The sequence below is a fragment of the Tigriopus californicus genome, chromosome 5 (assembly GCF_007210705.1).
Source record: "Tigriopus californicus strain San Diego chromosome 5, Tcal_SD_v2.1, whole genome shotgun sequence".
Lineage (NCBI taxonomy): Eukaryota > Metazoa > Arthropoda > Copepoda > Harpacticoida > Harpacticidae > Tigriopus > Tigriopus californicus.
Window position 1 is genome coordinate 5,536,848 of NC_081444.1, and position 20,939 is coordinate 5,557,786.

Here is a 20,939-nt window from a genome sequence, read left to right on the forward strand (position 1 = left end):
TTTGGAGTCCGATTTTGGTACTGAAGGTGGGTGATTATCCATTTGTAGCATTTCCTTGAACGGAATCATCGTTGCGATTCTCAATACCAAAAGTCATCTGGAGAAGCCATCACTGGGTAGCTAGTTTGACCCGTTCCTTACTTAGGTCTATTTCTACGTATGTAGATATGTTTGATAAGACCTGCTCGCCAACCTTGACATCTTTCTTGCCTAGGCTACCGCAGTTGGTGCTAAAAATGTTGAATTCTGATTAATCACAAATACATGACACATATCATTTTTATGACTTCTGATGTTACTTGTTTGAAACTAGGCATGTAAATATACTGAAAATTAAGCATACTTTTTGGGTAGTGACAATTGCTTGTCCCCTTATTAAACATTAAATTTCTCTAACGACAATCGGTTACTTATTATTTACGATTGATTACCAATTACTGGTACGTAACTCACGCAAAAACAAATACCCTCATGATTTCCGCTTTTTTATGACTTCGCGTAAGCCATTCCCACGCCATTGAATATATAGCTATTTTTCAAACGTACATTCCCAAGTGATATCAATAATATTAGCGCAGTATCTGGGTTAATATGGTTAATAACTGGCTAGATCTCGGCTGATTGAAAAATTGCCGAAGAGTTGCCCCATTACAAAGGAGGCAATCGTGATGAAATGACCAATCATCGCTCAATTAGCATATTATTGTGGCTGACGAAGGTTTTGGAGAAAGCTGTGTACATTTAGATAATTACACTTATTTGTACCTTCATAATCGCATTCACAACATTTATATTCTACATTCTCACATTTGACAACCATAACACCCTGTCAGCGACGCCGAAACTCTCCAGAAACCTATGCCAATTTCAAATTGAATTGAGGATGATCGCGCTTGTTCTTGGACATAATCAAATCTATCAGTTGCAATTTTTGGCCTTATGAAATGTCTGTCTCAATGCACGTTTAAGAAACCCCCATATCCACATTTCTTGTCCGTGCAGATGGAAAGTCAACCGTGGATTGAGAACCAGAAAGATAGCGTTGAGACAACGGCTGAATGCTATGTTAGTTAGAGGGTGCACATTCACGCATTCTCCGCGAGTCTAAGGGTCATTTGTTGTTTGCGAGCGTACTTCTCGTTCCCAAACAGCAGAACTGTGTGAAGTATGGGTTAGCGAGGAATGGTTCAGTTCTGTTTCGAAGTCGAGGCCCACAACAACTTTCGATTTGAAGTTCGGGTGGGAACTTGGAACAACATAAGATGTGGAACGCATTACTTAAAGTGTTTTGGGTGATAAGGCTAGTGATGAAGGCTGATGGGAACCAGCAGACCTTCTGTGTCTCTGGATTTTGCTTACCTAAGGATTACAATCAATTGGAAATGCCACCGGGTCGGAATAAGATTCGAGTGGAAATCTCCATCTTGGACATTTTATCTGTGAATGACAAAGACTTCTCCATATCCATTTACGCATATTTGGGGATTCGTTGGCCAGAACCCAGACTGTTGGACCAGAGTAGGCGGAATTGGTCCAAGACACACACGGATCAACTTGAAACGCCCGTCACGCTCGACCCGGCATTCATATCGTAATGCGTCCAAAGACTTACTCACATTCTTCGGTTGGGCCATGCTTTGACCGGTTTCTTTGTTCTATCACCACATGTAGGTCCGTATGGGTACCCAATATCGTGGTGATCAACGTTAAGTCCTTTAAACCGCTATCCGAAATGAAGCCTCAACGAGCCTTGTGGGTGGTAAGTGAGGCCAACGACCAACTTGGATTCTATTATCTTCAAGGATGCGTGATCAGCTTTTATTGTCCCATGAGGTAAGATCGAGGACAGCCTTGCTTTGTTTTTAGAGGAGTCAGCAAATTGTAGATATTGAGTGTTCCGGCCGGAAACAATCTTTTGCCTATGGTGTTTTAATGGAGTTTTAAGCATGAGTTTAGTGTGTTTCAGGGTCTACCTCAATCCTTTGATTTGTAATCTAAGTTGTTCGTAAGAGTAAGGTGAAGGAAGTTTCTCTTGTGTTTTATAGGTTCGATTTCTTTCCCCTCGATTCGCACATTTGCTCTTTACAACTGTCCACAAGCTACGACAATGAGCATGTGTACTTCAGTGATACCGTTTTAAATGATGCTCACATGAGTCGCAATGTGGTTTTGGAATATTCGGTCCAGATCGAGAAAATTCCAGATGGAGAAAGAACCCTAACCCAAGCGGTCATTGGGAACTTCTCGGTCAGTGGAGCAGATCTCTATCTACGAAGGTAAGAAATTAAAGAAACTCTAAGTAGGGTAAGGAATATCATATGGCTTTCCGTTGGATCAAATGCAAATCATAGACCAATCTTGCGTTCAAGAGTAATATGGAGTGACAAATTCTAACTTTTTATGTGATCAAATATCTTGAAATGTAAGATCATAATTAAGGGTCGGAAAAATAGTTTGTGATTTCGATCAAAATAGTTTCCAGGTTATGAAAACCAGTCAAAATAAGATCCGAAAACGTAAAAATAAGCTATGAAAAGGTGAAAAATGTTTTCAATTTGTTTGGTTATTCAAGTATTATGGTCTTTTTAAGGCAAGCTTTGCTTGATCTTTGGTTTTTACGATCTTCTTGCCTTTTGGGCTCAGAAATATGGTCTTGCTTCCTTTACATCAACGAAAAATTGGCATTCATATGTGACTTCTAAGTACAAAAAAACATAGAGAAATTCACATAGAAAAATTAGAATACACCTTCAATTACCTATCAATGATAATCAATATATGCATTCTAATGAAGAGATAATCAAAATAAAGGAACTAATTAAAAAAACGAAACATAACAAATACGAGATTTTAAAAAAATAAATGAAATAAATCCTCCCGGTTTATGGAAAAATAGTGTGTATGTGTGCGTAAAAGCTATCACATGGAAAGTACTGCACAGGATGAAAAGAAATTATGGGCCACTCTTTGTCCCTCCTAAAAACTTTTTCCCGCCCTCAAACAATGGCATACGTCGATATCATGTTCTAATGTTTGACACTAGGGTGAGCAAGAGACGAGATGTCCCAACAAAGCGAAAAGCTGCATGGCGTAGAACGGCAGATACAGGTAGAACAAAACGCCTTGCACAGGCACCTAACCATGTCTCGCTCACCTTTTCCCATGTATTGAAGACTACTCTCCAAGACCACTAAGACCTGATATTGATGGAAAGCTTCATATATATGCATTAATATCTTCAAGCAATTTGCCAACGGCTTCTTCAGGTTGACCAGATTTAGGGGAAGGCTCTTAGATTTGGGAATTTCTATGAACACAACTTCCAAATTAGCTACGTTATTGCACCCGTCGTAGCCTGTTTCATTTCAAGGTATTTAGAATTGGCAATCTAACTTCTTGTAGCTCAAACTAAAACTGATGTTCATACACTGCCCGAGTCTGGGGTTTTGGCGAGTTAATCATTGGGTCATCCTAAGTTTCTAGGTACTCTCCCCTCACGCGACCTCTGACAGACAAATAATCCCTGACTTGTGCCATTGCCACCATGTGCTCAACAGCTCCTCTTAATGAAAGCTTGGGGATCAACGTGAACCAAATCTATGAGCGGGGACAATAATTGTCAGCCGGCGTAGCCCTAAACCTCCTTCCTCCTTGTATTTCTCCTAAATTTTCCCCCCAAACCATGACCAAAATCCTTCAATTTTCCCGAAAATCCTCGGTTTGGGTTGTTTCATGGTTAAGATTCGTGAAAAAGTTATTAAAAGCTTGGTTTAATCTTTAAAAACATTTTCTCACCACTAATCAAAGGACTAACGGCAACTCTCATTCCGCTGTACTTGTTGAAAATATAACGAAAATTAAAGGTCCATTCAAGGTTTGTGGTATCAAACGTCGATGGATAAAGAAAGGTGTCAGCGTTCATGCAGTGTGAGAAATTAAAAAGTTGGACAAAGTCTGGGCTTCCAACTGTTTGCCACTAGTTGACAACAAGACAACCTACGATTTGAGCTTCGAACATAAAGTAAATTTGCAACTTTGCAGCACAGATATGGCTTTTGCAACCTACCCACCCTTTGTTGGTTGAACAACTAGAAACACTTACTATAACATTCTGTTGCATTTTCCCAAGTGCATTGCACCCCTAGATCTCTTCCGTACTTGCTATATAAGCGGAAAATCAGAACGCGTAAGAGAAAAGGCACCTGGGATAATTTGTTATCATTACTAACTGAAAGTCTAGCTATTGGTTCTTTTCATATTGCTTTTCCACGCGCAAAACTGAGCCCAGGTTTTTAAAGCGCAGGAGTGAATCTTAGATTAAAAAAAAAAGGCCGTACGCTGGATATTTTCTCGGTCTTAAACTCGCTCCATGGCTTTAAAAAACTGGGCTCTGTTTCCCACAATGCTGAGAAATGAGACTGAAAAAGGAGCATGGGAAAGTTTTTTGAACGAAAAGTAGGAACAAGAGCGTGATTGGGCATGCTCTGATTGTAATTTATAACAAAAGCTGAACGAAGAATAACAGTGGACGGAAGACAACGGTTTTTGAAACTGTGGAGCCACCCCCTTTCCCCCCTTGGGAGATCCCTCAGACCCTGTACATTTAAATTTCTATACTGCCTACAGTTAACGACTTCTCGTGAAACCATTTGTTGCCTTTTTTAAATCCATAAAAGGCCCAACCTTTGCAAGCGATCCCAATTTCTGGAAAATCGTCTCAATCTAAGCTCCACAATTTCTACGGAACAATGAAGTACCCCTGATAGTGATAAGAAAATGCTTGTCTTGTTCAAGCAAGTTAATCGGAAAAGAAATTAAGGTTTGTGTAAAATGCGTATTTTAAGAACGATATTCAAACCAAAAGTTAAAACCCCTGGAGAATAATGAACTATCTCAACTCTAAAAAGAAAGTCTTCCTATCTTAGACCCATGTCCCAACCAACCCACGAGAGCGGCCTTTTTGCATAACCATCAGATATTCTACCAAACCCACAACCAGGAAGTTTATGGTTACTGGATATCTCCCCAAAGCTTTTTGGCGGACCAACGTACCTTTTACCAAGGTGCAATATTTGGAAGGCTGCACTCTTCTGTGTATCGATAGGTATGGTTGATGTAGGTAGTGATCTTGAAAAGAAATAATAACATCCTTGTCTGAGCGGTGTTGACTTGAAAGCCGTTCTTTTCTTAATTGACGGGAAAAGTGGGTTTTATATTTTAAAATAGCAAGTTAGTTTTTGTTTGAAAAAGTTTTAGAATTGGTGATGGAGTTTCTTTGATCTGCTGGGACGGATGATAGGTAGAAACTGAGCCATTTGATCAGGTAACATTTTCAAAAAGATCATTGTTGGTGATACATGTGTTGTTAATCATCTCAATTGATAGACAAGTTTCTCATTGGATATAGCAATTGTAATTGTTAAAGGGTGTGATAGTCGCTGGTTATAGAAGTAGAGTGTATTTCCTAATAAATAGAACAAACTTCAATATAAAGTCAAGGCCAACGCATTCTTATTACGTAGTGCTAGCATATTAGTACTACTCGTATTAAAGCATAATTTGTTCAAACACATTTTATTGGTATGGTTTACTGTGTGAGGCTTATTCTGGGATAAAGATACAAGGACTCGGGATATTTGTTCTTATACAATTCGGTCCCTTTGGGAGGTGGGAAACCATCTACATGTGACCCTAATTTGGTCTTATCCCTGGCCCCTTAGGTGTAATGTTTCTATTAGAACATATTATTTATTTCACTTAGAGAAGGGTAAGAAGTACCACATATGGTACGATCACAAGAAGGCCCAAGAATCAGGTCCAAGCTGAATCTATTCGGAAACGCGTTGTATGTACCTGGGGCCCTATAAATGCATCAGGGTCTGTCTCTAGTTACACCCATTGGCACCAAGGAATGGGGTTTTGGTGGAAGTTCATGATTGGCCATTATGTCACATCACCATCAAGTTCGTAGCTCTTTGATATAATATTCCAATGAAACCACAGGGCCACTCAAATCTCAGAGTTTGGATAGAAAATCTAGAATATCAGCAAACTCGCTTATTCGAGGTCACAAACTGGGACTACTCTTGTTGGAATGGGCCTTAAATGCTTCCATTTCTAACTACATATATTGAATTCGCAATTGAAAGTCAAAGTGCAAAGCAAATTCATGCATCTGCCAGAAGATGGAGTTTTGTCAGGAAAAGGAAAAAGACGCGAAAATAGAGGTTTCGTGAGGCTCTAGTCAACATACTGCAAATTTTCTGAGCAATCCAAAGTTTGACAAGTCAATAATAGGGACTGCGAGGTACTCGTAGGAGTTAAACTAACTCTAGCGGCCAAAAAAAGGAAAAAGAGCGTTAGTAGGGAAGAACCATGACTTTTTTGCTTCATTCAAAACTTTTGAAATCATGTGAAGGCAGATACAAACAAAAGTGATTAAACTTCTTACGGATGATTTGAGTTTATGTGAGATTGTAAAATAAGAGTGGTGAGTAGAGGCCTATTTAGGGTGTAGTTTAAATATCTTGCCATTTTGGGGAATTTTCAAACATTCAAGTGGTTTTGACCAAATTTCGAAAACAAATGACAGTTTTGGTGTCTATTAATCTTAAATTGGACATTTTTCCGTCAAATTTTTGTATCAATGAACATTAATAATTGCATGTTGGTATAAATGTTGCACTTTAATGCTTCAATGAGTCAATTGTTGTGTTTGTTTTTGCTTAGGAAACCAGTGGTGCGTTTTTTTGTTGCAATCCTGAACTTAATTGGTTAATGAAAAATATAAAAGAGTGTTAATTGTTTGGGGCATCTGAGATTTAGACCTTTGGGAGGAGGATGCATTTTAATAAGTTGCAATATTGGCTTTAGTAAAGTTTGCAACACCCAATTTGAGATTTTGTGATACAAGTACACCAAAATAAAAGTGCTAAGAAAATAATCCATTTAGTACAGGCTCTTTTCAACATAACTGGCAATTTAAATTTAGTGAGTTATTGATAGTTGACAAATTAAATAGATAAAGTAATGTAAACTTGACTATTTAGTTACACTGTTTTGGCTCAATTGAAAATTAATCATAAAAAAACTCAGTAGTGTTCAGAGTCCAAATTTCACACCTACTATTGATTAAAAAGCAAGAACAATTTATAATATCTGGGAATCAAATGTTTTTATTTTCTTAATTATTGGGCCTCTTTTTTTACATTTTGCCTTTTTTTAATATTACTTCTATATTTCACCAGAAGCAGTTGAATATTTTCAGTGTCTCTAGTGATGGAAGTTCTGATCTGGCAATTATAGTGATGCCGCCATGCAAATAACTGAATTGTTTTTCCAAGGAATCTAGTCCAACTTCTGAACCCATACTCTTTATCATCAAACTTGATGTATTAGTTGCTCAAACAATAAACAATAAACAACCTTTATTGTATTGTTGTTGCAGCCTATCACCCTATAGAACCATCAATAGGAGTAATGGGATCAAATGAATATCAAAATTAAATGAAGGGCACCAGAAAGCTTGGAAAGTAAAGGCAGTAGTTAATTGCCAAGTAATGAGTTATTTTCAATCAAAAAGATAGCCTTAGTTTGATGTGAAAATAATCAGGGTGATATTTTGAGGCTAGCTTATGGTTTCCCAACATGCCATTACTAAAGTGATATCATTGGAAAGAAAACAACTCAAGTAACATCCTTCTGTGATTAATTATTGGATGGTATCAATAATCCAGTTCTTTTTGAATTTTTGATGTTACTGAATGTCTCATTCAAATTTTCCACGATTCCTTGTTTGATAACTTGTTCAGGATACGTAGAGCTTGCAGAGTTGGACAAGAGCATTGTTAGCGCATTACCATCAAATCTTGTCTAGGGTTGTTAATTCTCTTTCTTTCCAACGACGCACGAACAAACGTTAGCAGAGGGTTTACTAACGCTGTCTTTTTTTGCCGCGAGATGTCTCGTTATGAAAAAATGCAGTCCCTATATTGGCAATGACATGGGTAGGGTTGCGTGATTGATTGCCGACGGTCGCACACTTGTGCTGGGATTAACTGGAAATTCGAGTTTCCAAGGAGTTGTGAACTTGGTCACCATGGGCGGCACCTTTGACTTTATACGTTTTCAGGGGAAAGGTACATACCGGGTGTCGAGGATAAGATTAGACAAACTTAACATAAAAAAGGTGTGTCTAATCTCATCCTCGACACCCGGTATGTACAAGAATGGACGGTCAACAGACAAAAAATGGATCAAATACCAACTCGCTAACTGTTTGTTTATCAGGCATCCTATTCTAACGACGCCAAATTGCTAAAATATGGCAAAAATGGGGTTTGACTAATTTGCGCTGCACCTTAGACCACTCGACTTCAATGTTCTAGAGGATCTCTTGGTTAGATTAGCACCAACATTTCTATCTATTGGCAACATAGATAACTCTTTGTTTCGTCCCATTTTAGCCCCAAATGGGTCGGTTTATGCTAACTCAAACTAGTTGCACGACGTAAAAGACGAATAAACCCACAAAATAAATGACAAATCCAAAAGGTGAGATCGGGCTTTTAACAGTCTTTTGGTTGCATTTGGGGTAAGTACGTACTTGCCAGGTTATGAAATTTGTAACCCTCTGTTCTTAGGGAGTAAGTTTTAAACTTAGTTAGCAGTTTACATTGAAGACTCGAGGCGGTATGTTACACGTGATCCATAATCAAAAAATATTTCTATTTTCTTATTTGACTCGGCAAAATTCAGAACTGGTCGTTCGATAGTCATGCATTATTTACGCCCTTCCATCATTATCAGAAGAGCAAATAAGATTTTATTCTTGTGCAAAAATCGCAGAGAAACTTTCACGCGTCAGTTATAAATTCACATGGTTGTTCAAATTCTATTTATCGCCTCAATGTGAGGTTTAGTCGACTGCAATTAATTTAGCAGGTCAAACTGCCATCTGGTTTTAATCCCCTCTTTTGAATATGTTTGTGCACTGATGAAGGCGACCACCCCTTTGACCATTGAGTATGAGTTGGCAATCAAATCTGAACGCAACAAGTACATATATTTATTCGCTATATGGAATATCATTTGGAATCACAACAAAATGGGAGAACGAAAACATGACTGCCCAAAAAACTAATAGAGACAAAAATGCCCCTGGAAAGGCCTCGGGAAACCGCTTGAGATCTGCAGGGGAGCGTTGATCCAGACTTGCTAGGAACTCCAAGATCCGGTTTTCATCGGAAACCTTGCTGGTTTTTCTGGTGGCCTTGAGAACGAAGTTATTCTTGGCTGCTTCCCCGCTCACGCAATGAGAGCACTGAACGTCGTCTTCAATCAAGGCTGAAGAGGAGACCACTACCACTGAGATCGTGGCAATCACCCAGAAGATGAATAGGTGCCGGATAGTACACATCTTGTCTTTGAGTTATTCGTATGAAACGCTCGGAGATTCAAAAGGTCTCTCACTGATGATGTTGAAAAGCGAACTGTTCAATCGTCAGATTAAGCGACCAATCTGGGTTAAGTTGTTTGAGGAGACTGGATCGGTGTTATGACGCTAATGAATTGTTTTGCCACGCCGGTCAGCCAGCCCGTGCATTACCAACAAGAGGATCAGATTGGGGTACGCTATCTCACGGATTTCTAGAGATGTGGACTGCGAACGGAAGCAAAAAAATATTATTTCCCAAACCGTTCACTTTATTCCTCAGATAAACTTCATACGACCACAAGATGTGGTTAAATAGATGAACTCGGCCCAGTTTGAGCCCATACCTATGCTTGGGGAACTCAGGAGATATGTCCAAAAGTATGTATTAAATTGCACTACATAAACATCGAATTTTCGGCCTGCCCTTGATCAGTTACACAAGCTTTTGACACTATAACTTTGAAACGAATTTATTTCTAGAAATCCGTGACTATCTCTAGCTGCCCTTGCAGTGAGAGACGCCACAATAATCCTAGAGAATGCCCAAGACGTTGAACGTTGGTTGGGTTGTGTCAAGGAAGAGAGTCAATTCAAACACCACATGACAATATGAGTTGGTACGAATGACAAACGACAGTTCACAATTGGCCGAAATGCGTGCTTTACTCAAAGGGTAGCTGTGATATCGCGTGGTCAGATTAAACGGTAGGACCCTAGGATGTATTCGGTTTATTGTTTGCTCTTGCGGCAATTTTGGTTGTATTAGTAGCCATTCAACTTTAGTGTAACTTTAACGAAGTAATGAATATTCGACGATGTTTCCTTGTCAAGATTGATAAAAATTAATTTCTTTTGCTGATGGCTTGATTAATCTACAGGAGTTTGCTCCTTAGATGGAGTAACCGGTGACTGGAAACGTGGTTTGGGGACGCCCAACCAGGAAATGAATTACTTTTAGCATGCACTTGCTAAAAATCCACATGTTACTTTTGAGCTTTAACAGATCCAAAGATTTCTCAACAGAAATATTGAGTGAGAGAGCTATCGTATTAGGAGAGGTTATAAAGGTTGGGACTGTGCAGTATTCGGAAAACGGTACAAAAGGTATCTGATAATGTACGTCTTCAAAAGCATCCATGAGCTTTGTCCCAATCCTCGTTTTAGGGTCAACTTTAGTGACCGTTGAGACTTAATGTGCATTTTGAGAGCCCCTTCAAGCCCTCGAAAATCCAGGCCAGTTCGAACAATGAAGTTCTTTTCTCTTCATTGATCAATTTGCTCCCCTCAAGTGTTCGTAGGAAATAGGTAGGCGTTTATCCTTTCGCAGGTTTCAATTCAGACCCGAAACTTGTTTTCAAGAGCTCTTGCCTCAGAGTTAGCTACAATATTGAGCAACTTTATTGACTAGGTGAGCTCCTTGATTCTTTAGAGGTAGTACATAAATAAACTTACGGTTGACTTATAAAAGCTGCTCCAAAACCAAGGATGCAGTTGAAAATGGATTTCTTCAAGAAAACCTTGTTAACCAAAATAGCAAAAATGAGTAAGCTTCTTCGTAAATCTGTCACTTACTCAAATGGAATCATCAACTTACCTACAAACTTTAAACACAAACCTGGAGTCAACAAGTGTCCTAAACGATGAAAACAAACCAACAGCCAGCTGACGTGACGTCATCGGTGGGCAAATCATGTCAACCAAAGAGCTATAAACTGTGAAATTGTAACTTAAAACGCTCGTAGTGCCCTTCTGGGCCATACAATCATCATCATTTATCAAATGGATTCAAGGCAAGTCTTTGGAAAATGTATGGAACCAATAATCAAGCCAGTTTCAGCTGAAAATTATGAACCCAGGAAATGTCAAAGTGAGGTCTTCATTTTCTACGAGGGTGTGTGTCTATTTCAAAGGCATTTCTATCCAAGATCATTTGATGATGATACAGGCTTAATGGAGTTATCCCACTGCAATCCCAACCTTCATCCTTGTTCCGTGTCACCCAATAGGCCAACCAGATTCAGATTATTCCGGCCACTTCTCCCAAGGCCTAGGCCTGATTCCAAGAGTTCACCGAATTGGCCTTTATTCAGACTCTTACAATCATGGACATCCTAACAAACAACGGTCAAGGAATGCCTCTGTCTCGACTAATCCGGACATGCGCCTATCCGGACATGCCACTTTAACAGGCGCGTCCTAACTCTCAATCCACTGGAAGAGACCGTCCTCAATGTATTGGACATTAGTATTTGTAGTCAAGTATTTGTACATCTCCCCGAATTGCCAGGGCAATTTTGCGTTTGCGCGACCACCGTCAAGCCTCATTCCTCAATGAACTGGGCCATGTCCTCAAGAATTTTCATTTGAGCAAGTATGTTCTGGCCAAAAGCGCTTTTTAAAGGATTCTTGAAATCCGAAGGAACTCTAGAGTTCATAACATGGAACCAGTTATTGAACAAGAGAATAGTGTTCTCCTTCATGGCCGCTGTTTGATCATCTTCTCCATACAGAAATGTGAAGAATTTAGCCGTCGTCTTTGAGAAGATTTGACAAGCCAACCGTTCTCTTTGAGGTGCGCTTCCCTTGCATTCCACATGCTCCTCCGTCAATTTAAAAGCAATTTTGAATTCACCAGAATCTTTGGACATAATATCCTCAAAATCTTCTTTCCCAAGTCGAACAAATCCACCGCGGCCGTCAGGTATGAGGAATCCTTTGTCTAACGAGTGATTTCTTGCCAATTTGATCAAGTGAGGAGCATCAGGTGTAGCAAAGACTTTGCGCGTTGGATCAGCCGGATTTGTGAAGGCAAAACTGCTGTTCTTAAAAAGATCCAACTGCGATATCAGTGTCTTGTTTCCAAGGTCAAAGGCTATGGACAACACTTTGATCCCAGTTATCTCAAGCAACTTTTGTCAAGGTCTGCTTGAACTTGAAATAGATTGGTTGCTTCCAGTTCTTGCACAGTCTGCGAATCATGGCCGTTTCTCCCTTTTTACAATCGCCGTAGATTGTTTCAGTTTTGAAATCTAATTCATATCGACTTTTCAAATCGATTTCATCAAATGAGAGAACGGCCAAGGAGTCCTCTCGTGTTTCAAAGGTCATATACAGCTCTTTCATTATCCTCAAATAATCATGTTGGATTCCAATTAAATTGTTTAAGCCATCTCTCAACTGTAATGCGACTGGGAAGTGCCATGGTTCTGGAATTTCGTAGATACTCGAAGGTCCTATTATTCATAGTCTTGAAAACTAGAGCTCGAATGACATCTTCCCGAAACATCTTCCCATCTTCCCCGAATGCTTCTGTCCGGGACTCAAAATTCGTTTAACCTCGGACGGTGTTTGACTTCTTGCTAGGAATTTCCTCATATCTTGACGCCTTTGGCTTGAACTTTGTAGCCGCATGATTGCTTTCTTAATCTTTTCACCTCTAAATTTGCGTTGCAGAGGTGTCTTCTCAAGCTTTGGCGTTCTCTCTTTAACAACAGAACTTCGTGTCCTTCATTGAATGAATTGCAGGTGATTCCAATGGAATTATTCTTGTTGGGCTCATTACCCATTTCCTGCACTGAGATATCAGGCTCATCTTGAATCACTGAATCTAGAAGAAGTTTCTCCACGGTTTCTTTGGCTGCTCTCTTCCAGACGCGTTTTGCCCTTGGACTCTGTTCTTCTTCCAAGTCCTCTTAATGTATGTCCATCTTAGGCACCGATCCTTGAGTATTCTATTGGGTATCATGCCCAACAATTCACTTTTCAAATCTCTTTCGAAGCATTCAGGGGCAAAATGGTGGTGGCAAAGTTTTGCTCTTTCAATGGAAATTGGATCTTGGGGTTTGCAAGCTACGTCTTTTGAAATTTGGGATCTTTGGGTAAAACATAATAGGTAGCCTTGGCCGGTGATCTACACATTGCCATAGCGCAAACCCTGTTTTTCTCACTTGAACTTTCATTTTGCTTCTGATCTTCCGAGTGAAATTGGCGTGACATATTGTTTAGCAATTTGGAATTATAGTACAACTGTTGTGCCCGCTCTTCTTCATCTTGTGCTTTCGCCAAGGGCTTGCGCCCAACTTTTGCCCAAATTTGAGCGCGAAAATTTCTTAACCTTTAAATACCTTCAGTCGTGAAGCAGGTTGCGTGACTCTAAATTTTGAAGTTTCGTAGATTGGTTTATTTTTCATTTCAAGTCTCTGATCATGAACCAATTGGAAAAAGAGTTCTTTGATGGAAGAGGCCTGGGCGTGGCAAGTCAGTCAAGAATTTAACCGAAACTTTCAAATTTGCCCAAGCCAAAAGAAATAAAATATGACATTTCATTGCGCTCAAAACCACAAAGGAAAAAGGCAAGACCAAGTCAGAACTCTCCAAAAGCCCATGCTGTCAAGCCAGAGGCATATGTTTGGCTGTGTTATTATTTTAGGCCTTTTAACTTACATTTTTTAACTGATCTAATCAACTGAAAGATGTAGATTCACGATCAGCCCAAGGCGCTTCTGTCGTCTTTGTGACAGATTGTCAAACAGGTTTGATCGAGGTGGCTCTTAACTGCAAATTCAGAGTAGAAATACATTTATTGTTGACTTGTTCAAAAGTCGTTAAAATGATTGGTAAAGGGCGTTCTATCTTGAGGCATTCCCGCTTATTGACCACTCAATTGTGGATGGTTTGAAATGGCGACAATCTTAATTATAAGTTAAATACAAGGGCAAATGAAGTATAGATGAGACTAGGGCTCTCTAGTAGAAGAGTACAAGCATGAAAAGCGACCCCTGACGAGCGCAGCCTCCAAGATCCAAGAAACCAAATGTTGTAACAATGGGAGACCCCCACGTGGTTTCGTGAGCACTTATTTTGAATTGCGACTGGGTAAAATATTCACTTTTTCAATAGTAGATGCCTTCACATTCTTCCAAATCAAGGCCAAAATTCGGCTTAATACGTCATTTCACGCGGTCACAATGGTTAGATCAAGCAAGATGTACTGAGTACTGTCTCTGAGCTATATCATGCAATCCAAAAAAGGTTAAAACATGTAATCTCAAGCTTGGTAGGCCAATAAACGACAAAACACAATTTTACACATTTCATTTAATGAACAACTTATGGCCCCCTGAATCCCCATCAAAATGGGGTCTTTCTTTTGTCTTGTGCATTTGCTTGCCAAACTTCATTGGTTGTACTCTGGGCTAATCAAATCCTGATTTTAACAGAGATTTAAGAAGGAACTAGATTCACGCCAATCACTTTTGGTTTGTTGATTACTAGTGAAACAATAAATTTGCCGTTTGAGATATTGTTTATCTGAAATAGAATACTAATATTTGCAATATCTTAATTTAGAATAATCTAAGCATTATGATTAACCATGTATCAAGTTAGAGGATTTCTTATGTCACTTTGTATCCGCATTATTCAGCATCAATTTTGTTCACTTTTTCTTAAATCTATCTTACATTAGACTTTGGTTAAACCAGAACTATGGGAATTTGGCATGCAGCCATACCAAAGATTTATTTGGCTTGTTGCCCGCATGAAGAAAAAACTTCTTGTATTGGGGGTCAAAAGTTTCCTTTACCAAGGAAGGTGCCCAGGTTTGGTCAAATTTACAATGAATTGTTTCATGTGAATGTTCACTCTGTAATGCCATATCGATAATGGCTTGTTCACTGGCACTTTTTAATTGCAATTCAATGAGATTTGATGGGGATTAAACCGTACGTAAATTTTTCACCACATGAAATTCAGTATTTGCGTTCGAAAAACTTTTTGAAATTCTTCTATTTTGGCAGGACAAAGTTTGTGGAAGAGGTTAGATTCCTAACGTTGTGATTGGTCATTCAATTGGCCTTCTACTTTTGAGATTCCATGTTGAAAGATTTTAAGATGGCCATCAAGGGTCTCAAAAATTGTCTTGAGTATATCTTGCTTGATATAACTGTTGTGACCGCGTAAAAAGACGTATTAAGCTGAATTTTGGCCTCGATTGGGAAGAATTTGAAGGCATCTACTATTGAAAAAGTGAATATTTTACCCAGTCGTAATTCAAAATAAGTGCTCACGAAACCACTTGGGTGTCTCCCATTGAAAATAATCGGAACTGGTTTTAGGTGACAATGGGTGCTCTAATCCTGCCGCCGGCTTTTTTCAAAAGGAGCTGCAATGTCATGTTGAGTCTTGCTGCGGATTTTTTTTCTTGCTTTTTGTTTGAATTTGGAGCAATTCAAGAAATGTTTTCAGATAAAGACGGAATGACCGAGCAAATCACCCAACTTCGGATGTACGGTACAGCAGGAGCAATTCAAGAAATGTTTTCAGATAAAGACGGAATGACCGAGCAAATCACCCAACTTCAACCGGCGTTGTCAACAAGTGGATGTCTGGATGTCTGGATGTCAGGTTCGTTGTCTGACGTTAGGTCAAGTTAGGTCAGTTTAGGTTAGTTTATCTTATCTTTAGCCATCTTCGTCCAAGCCTCCAGAACAACAGCTGAAGCAAAATGTTAGCGACGTAAGGACCATACAATATCCTCGCCATATCTTGGAAAGGATAGATCACTCATAGAAAGGATCCAAGAACACGTTAGAAAATACATCGCAGGCATTGGTTAATTTTCGTATCCGATGCGGTTCCGAGCTTCGCCAACTTCAAAATTATCCTCGAAACATTTGGCTAAGGATGCCCGAGAAAGAAGGTTCTGACAACTTTGTGAGAACTGCAAGCGTTCCTCTTTATGACGTGCAGGATCGAGAGCTCCCAAAACTGGACAATGCTTACCTCACTCCATTAAAAATCAACGTTCTGTTCCAAAACTGGACAATGCTTACCTCACTCCATTAAAAATCAACGTTCTGTTTATGCGTTTACCTTACAAAATAAAAGGCGTCATGCGATGAAGCATATCAGGATCATGTTTGTGACAGGTCCATTGTCGGTATTATCGCGTTTAGCCCCGAAAAGGCAACGGGCAAACGGAATAGCTTTCCACTAAATCCAGAAAATGACTGGTATGAAGCTACAACTGATTTGAGGTAAGCAATGAAATAGCCCCCTTACGCTGCACGAAATATGGTTCACGTTCTGCACTTCAGAGGGGGCTTTGTGGGTCAGCCACCACCAAATAAAGGGCCGACTTGGCAATTCCTCTTTATTGAATTATAATGCAACTGTGTTGTTTTTGGCTAATTCTTTCAAAATCTCACGTATTTATTAGGTTAAATTAGGTTAAAGACCATGAATTTAGGTCACATGATTTTCGGAAACCAAATCGCTTTCATGGCACGTCACGAGAAGTTTGTTTGGCAATCTACCGTGCGTCTTCCCGTTTTGTTTGGGCTGTCTGACATTGCAAATAAGGGCCGTTATAGTCAAGATTCTTGTGTCGTACACGTGATAGAATTGCAAATACATCTAAATCTAAAAGCAATTGCGTGGAGTTTAGCACGTGTAATAAATATGCTTTAATTACAAATACTGACTTAATATATTTCATTTTGATAGATCTATGGATATATATCTGAGTGCGCAAACAACTCCTTCAATCTTGGCCACTTTCTTTTTACGTTCTTTCGATTTTCTTGTCATTTTTCAAAAACTTGTTGAGACTTTTAAGGACTGTTTTTACTATTTCTTCTGGATTTTTCCTACAATTATTCCGAGAACCCATCGGATGTCAAAATTATAGGCAACCAACTTTCAAAGCATTCTTTGAAGTCGGGCACTGGTTACTCTTTTGTGGTTAGTTACAGAAGTTAAAAAGTAATTCATTGCCGGTAAGGACTAGTTAGTGCTTGGACGATCTGAGTGCACTCGAGTCTTTTACTCGATTTTGGAGAATTGCCCGGACTCGAGTCCTGACTCGTCAATTTTTTCTTATGAATTTAGTCAGAAAAAACCGCTTTTCTTCACCATGTAAGAAAATAGACCCTGAATGATTATTTCATTAGCCTTGTTTAGCTGAATAAGAACAACATTAGGCTTTATGTTTGACCATTAATTGCAGCCATGTAAATTTCTCATCTCGTCCACACATAGTGTAAACGACTCAGAATTGCTACGAGTGGACCGATTTTGGCGGAAGTTCAAATCATTTCTAGTATTCCATGATGTAGTACACTGGCTCACTATTCCTCACCTCATAAAGGGCTTTCAGATTGCGGCTTTGTGTCAGCCTAGCCTAGAGTCATGACAATTTTTCCTCAATTCTAGGCACAAGTTGAAGTACCTGTCCATGTACTTTCTGCCCTCGGGTTTATTTGTGGTGGTCTCTTGGGTGAGCTTCCTCATTCCACCGGATCAAGTGGCAGGTCGGATGGCCATGCTCATTACACTATTTCTGGTCTTGGTCAATATCTTCGGAAATGTCACCTCGTAAGTTCTTCTGGTTGGTATTAGTTATTAGAGGCAATAGAAACCGTGAGTAACTAGATTGTTTTCCGTTCAGGTCCGTGCCAAATACAGAAGGTATAACGGCCATTTCGGCGTGGATGATCGTCTGCATTTTCTTCGTCTTTGGTGCATTATGTTGCTATGCGTTTCTTCTCTGGAAAATGAAGCCCACGTTTTATTTAAAGAAACACGAGCGGACCACCGAAACCATCAAGTCCAAGCATTGGCAGAGGGTCAAATATGACGATCGGTGTTTCATCATTTTTCCAATCGTGTTCATCATGTTCAATGTCGCTTATTGGGCCATTTGTTTGAACACACCTCCGACAAAAGGCATTTCATCTAGCCAAGCTTATAAGAGCGTTTTAACTGAAGGCTGATGTGTGAGCATTAATCGTCCTGACGTGTGCGTATACAAGAGTATACATGTATTAAATAAAGATGCTTTGAGATCCTTGTTGACTTACTGACACAAGTGTGGAGATCGATGGCGGAGATACGTTCATCTGGAAGAACCCGGCATTTTATGCTACAAAAGTTTTGGAGAGTGACAATCAGAAAGAGTGATCATGAGTAAAAACTCAAAACAGGAAAAGAGTCATCATACTCTTGAAGAATTGGAATGAAATGCCATTTAGCAGTTGAAGCTTTCATTAGTTGTAAAGAATTTGTTTGAGCATTTATAATTAGAGCAACAATAAGAAAAGACACAACAAGGAAAATAACCACAAAAAAGAGTAGGGAAAAATTTATTTGAACAAGTTAGGGAAACATATGACAATGAAATAACTGAAAAAAGTCCAGAAATAAGAGGAGGAAAGTTTCCATAATGAAAATTGGAAATGACGTGGGACTAAGATATCGCATTTCCGTACATGACCTGGACTCTAATGTCGTTATATCCCGATGGCTTTGACAGTTTATAGAGAGCCTTCATATTGTGAGCGTCTTTGGAACGTGTTTAGGGATATTCTTCAAAGGCGCAATACATCCGAAAAATATCAGAGTATTCATGAAGGCAGTAAGGCTAACTGCATTATTCACTCTATTATTAGGAACTCCCCAGGTGTTGGGTATGGAGTGTCTCCCGAATTCATCACCATTGCAACCATTTTGTTTACCCTCAAATTATTCCAAAGAAGACCGACCGTGTGAAGAAAAATTTCAAATTTTCACCGCATTCATCATCGATGATGTGAGTGTAGTGGACGACATTTCGTGTGCAGTGACCATGGCGCTCATCATGAGATTCAGTTGGATTGAGCCTCGAATGGTGAGGATGTTGATCAGTTCTTAATGAGTAACATGTGTCTTTAGGTTGATCGTGGGAAATGCCCTCCGCCCACTTTTGATTGATCTATTCACACAGAAAAACAGGAAGCAAAAGGTTGCGTGATGATGAATAACCCGAAGTTCCGTTGATTTTCTAGCGGCTAAACGAACACGTCTTTTTGAGCAAATTAAGGGGAGCGGAAACAACGCTGGAGATTGCTTATGAGAATCGGAACAAGATCTGGATTCCAGACCTGTATATATCGAATTTGAGGGATAAATCCAACACAGGATTTCTTGACCATCCCGGCATCAAGATTGACATTGATACGAACAAAACTATCATTTATTCCCACTACGCCGAAGTAATTCATTATTTATCACCAACCAGTATGGCAAGACGAGTTAATGAACTTGCAATTCTTGTGATTCTAGGTTACCTTTCTTTGCCCTATGATTTTTGATCTGTTCCCCTTTGACATTCACCATTGTGATTTCAAAGTTCAAAGTTTGGAGCACACAGATGCTTCGATATCATTTGAATATGAGAATAATACCACGGGAATCCTCTGGAAGACCCAAACCATTCTGGAGCATGCAGTATCCTTTACGGTCCTAGAGGATCATAGGCGATTCACCATCTTTAAAGATCTCAATGGGATCTCAGAACAGTACTCAGCTATTGGTGTCACCGTCACAATGAGTCGCAAATATCTACCCTTTCTCATCGACTACTTTCTTCCCGCCGGGCTCTTCGTCTTGGTCTCTTGGGTATAGTCAAAATCCAGCTTAAGGACATCTGGAATTAAGTCTCATCCGTAAATGATTCTTTTTCCCAAACTTAGGTGAGCTTTCTCATACCCCCCGCAATCGTCCCTGGGAGAATGGCCCTTCTCATAACCCTGTTCTTGATGTTGGTCAACATCTCAACCAGTGCAACCACTCACTCCCCCAAGAGTGATCAGATCAACGCTCTTCAAGTATTTAGGAAACATCATATCTAATGCTGAGCCTAAGTGTGCTGTGCAGTGCATAGGTCTGAAGCTATGCCCTTCACATTTCAGATATGGATCTTGAGCTGTATCCTATTTGTCTTCTTGGCCTTGATGGAATACGCCTTGATTTTGTATTGGAAGCATTTGCGAGGAGTCAGTTCGCGGATGATATCATCCTCCGACACCTTGTCAGTCACGCCCATCAAGGACGATGATTCGACTTGTTGGTCCAATCAGTCCACGGATGAATTGGAGAGGCGGATTTCTCATGTCGATTTCATTTGTTTAATTCTGTTCCCCATGGCTTTCCTAAGCTTCAATTGTATCTACTGGTTGCTGTTGTTCAGATCGAGTAAATAAGGTCGAAAACGGACTTTCTACGGAACTTGGTTGAACGTTCTCCCAACCTGCCTTGGCCTTTCCAAGATGGTTTCGCCCTCATCATCCATCACGATATATACTCCATTCCTATAGGTAGCCGACAACTTGGATTACCATTGGCGCATAAGTTAATGGGGTTTTGACTCAGATATACGTATCATGGTGTTGCTATGATAGCCCACCGTCGCAAATGGCAAAGGTCCCGCAAACAGTTTTGCTCTTGAACGTGTCTGACAATCCGCCTGATAAATAGCCCCGAGCATTAATCAGGAATCTTACCGACAATCGAAATCAAACTCCAACCTGTCATTGTATCAGACGCGTCCGCAGATTTAACATTAATTTTACCAGATTGAGTGAAATCTTAGTTGACAGCCCACCTTCGAATGGTCGATTCTTAGAATTAAGTTTAGGACCGATTCCAAGAAATCTCTAATCCCAACTTTTGCCTTGAACTTGCC

The 20,939-nt window shown here is 39.7% G+C and overlaps 2 protein-coding genes and 1 long non-coding RNA gene across 3 annotated transcripts; 2 read left to right on the plus strand and 1 right to left on the minus strand.

The window, feature by feature from the left end:
* The first annotated feature begins 1,161 nt into the window (after positions 1-1,161).
* Positions 1,162-18,274, plus strand: LOC131880288 (glycine receptor subunit alpha-2-like). The gene is made up of 5 exons (XM_059226875.1): positions 1,162-1,591; positions 1,672-1,833; positions 2,046-2,276; positions 17,651-17,812; positions 17,886-18,274. Exons 1-5 carry the CDS (start codon positions 1,263-1,265, stop codon positions 18,208-18,210), a joined length of 1,209 nt encoding a protein of 402 aa, XP_059082858.1. The 5' UTR covers positions 1,162-1,262; the 3' UTR covers positions 18,211-18,274.
* Positions 18,275-18,762: 488 nt separating this feature from the next.
* Positions 18,763-20,457, plus strand: LOC131880593 (glutamate-gated chloride channel alpha-like). Its single transcript, XM_059227260.1, has 5 exons — positions 18,763-19,103; positions 19,261-19,467; positions 19,538-19,873; positions 19,948-20,082; positions 20,167-20,457. The coding sequence occupies exons 1-5, from the start codon at positions 18,843-18,845 to the stop codon at positions 20,455-20,457; spliced, it is 1,230 nt and encodes a 409-aa protein (XP_059083243.1). The 5' UTR covers positions 18,763-18,842.
* On the minus strand, positions 19,291-20,167 carry LOC131880594 (uncharacterized). Its single transcript, XR_009373282.1, has 2 exons — positions 19,964-20,167; positions 19,291-19,901 (listed from the first exon to the last, which is right to left on the minus strand). It is a non-coding gene; the product is annotated as an uncharacterized LOC131880594 (long non-coding RNA).
* Positions 20,458-20,939: the final 482 nt, after the last annotated feature.

Excerpts from the sequence above, each read along its gene's own strand:
- LOC131880288 (XM_059226875.1), top strand. The coding sequence starts at position 1,263 with ATGTGGAACGCATTACTTAAAGTGTTTTGGGTGATAAGGCTAGTGATG. Across the intron at positions 1,592-1,671 it reads CTCGACCCGGCATTCATATC|GTCCGTATGGGTACCCAATA; the intron begins GTAATGCGTCCA and ends CACCACATGTAG. Across the intron at positions 1,834-2,045 it reads AGCTTTTATTGTCCCATGAG|GTTCGATTTCTTTCCCCTCG; the intron begins GTAAGATCGAGG and ends TGTGTTTTATAG.
- LOC131880593 (XM_059227260.1), top strand. The coding sequence starts at position 18,843 with ATGAAGGCAGTAAGGCTAACTGCATTATTCACTCTATTATTAGGAACT. Across the intron at positions 19,104-19,260 it reads GTTGGATTGAGCCTCGAATG|CGGCTAAACGAACACGTCTT; the intron begins GTGAGGATGTTG and ends TTGATTTTCTAG. Across the intron at positions 20,083-20,166 it reads ATCAGATCAACGCTCTTCAA|ATATGGATCTTGAGCTGTAT; the intron begins GTATTTAGGAAA and ends TTCACATTTCAG.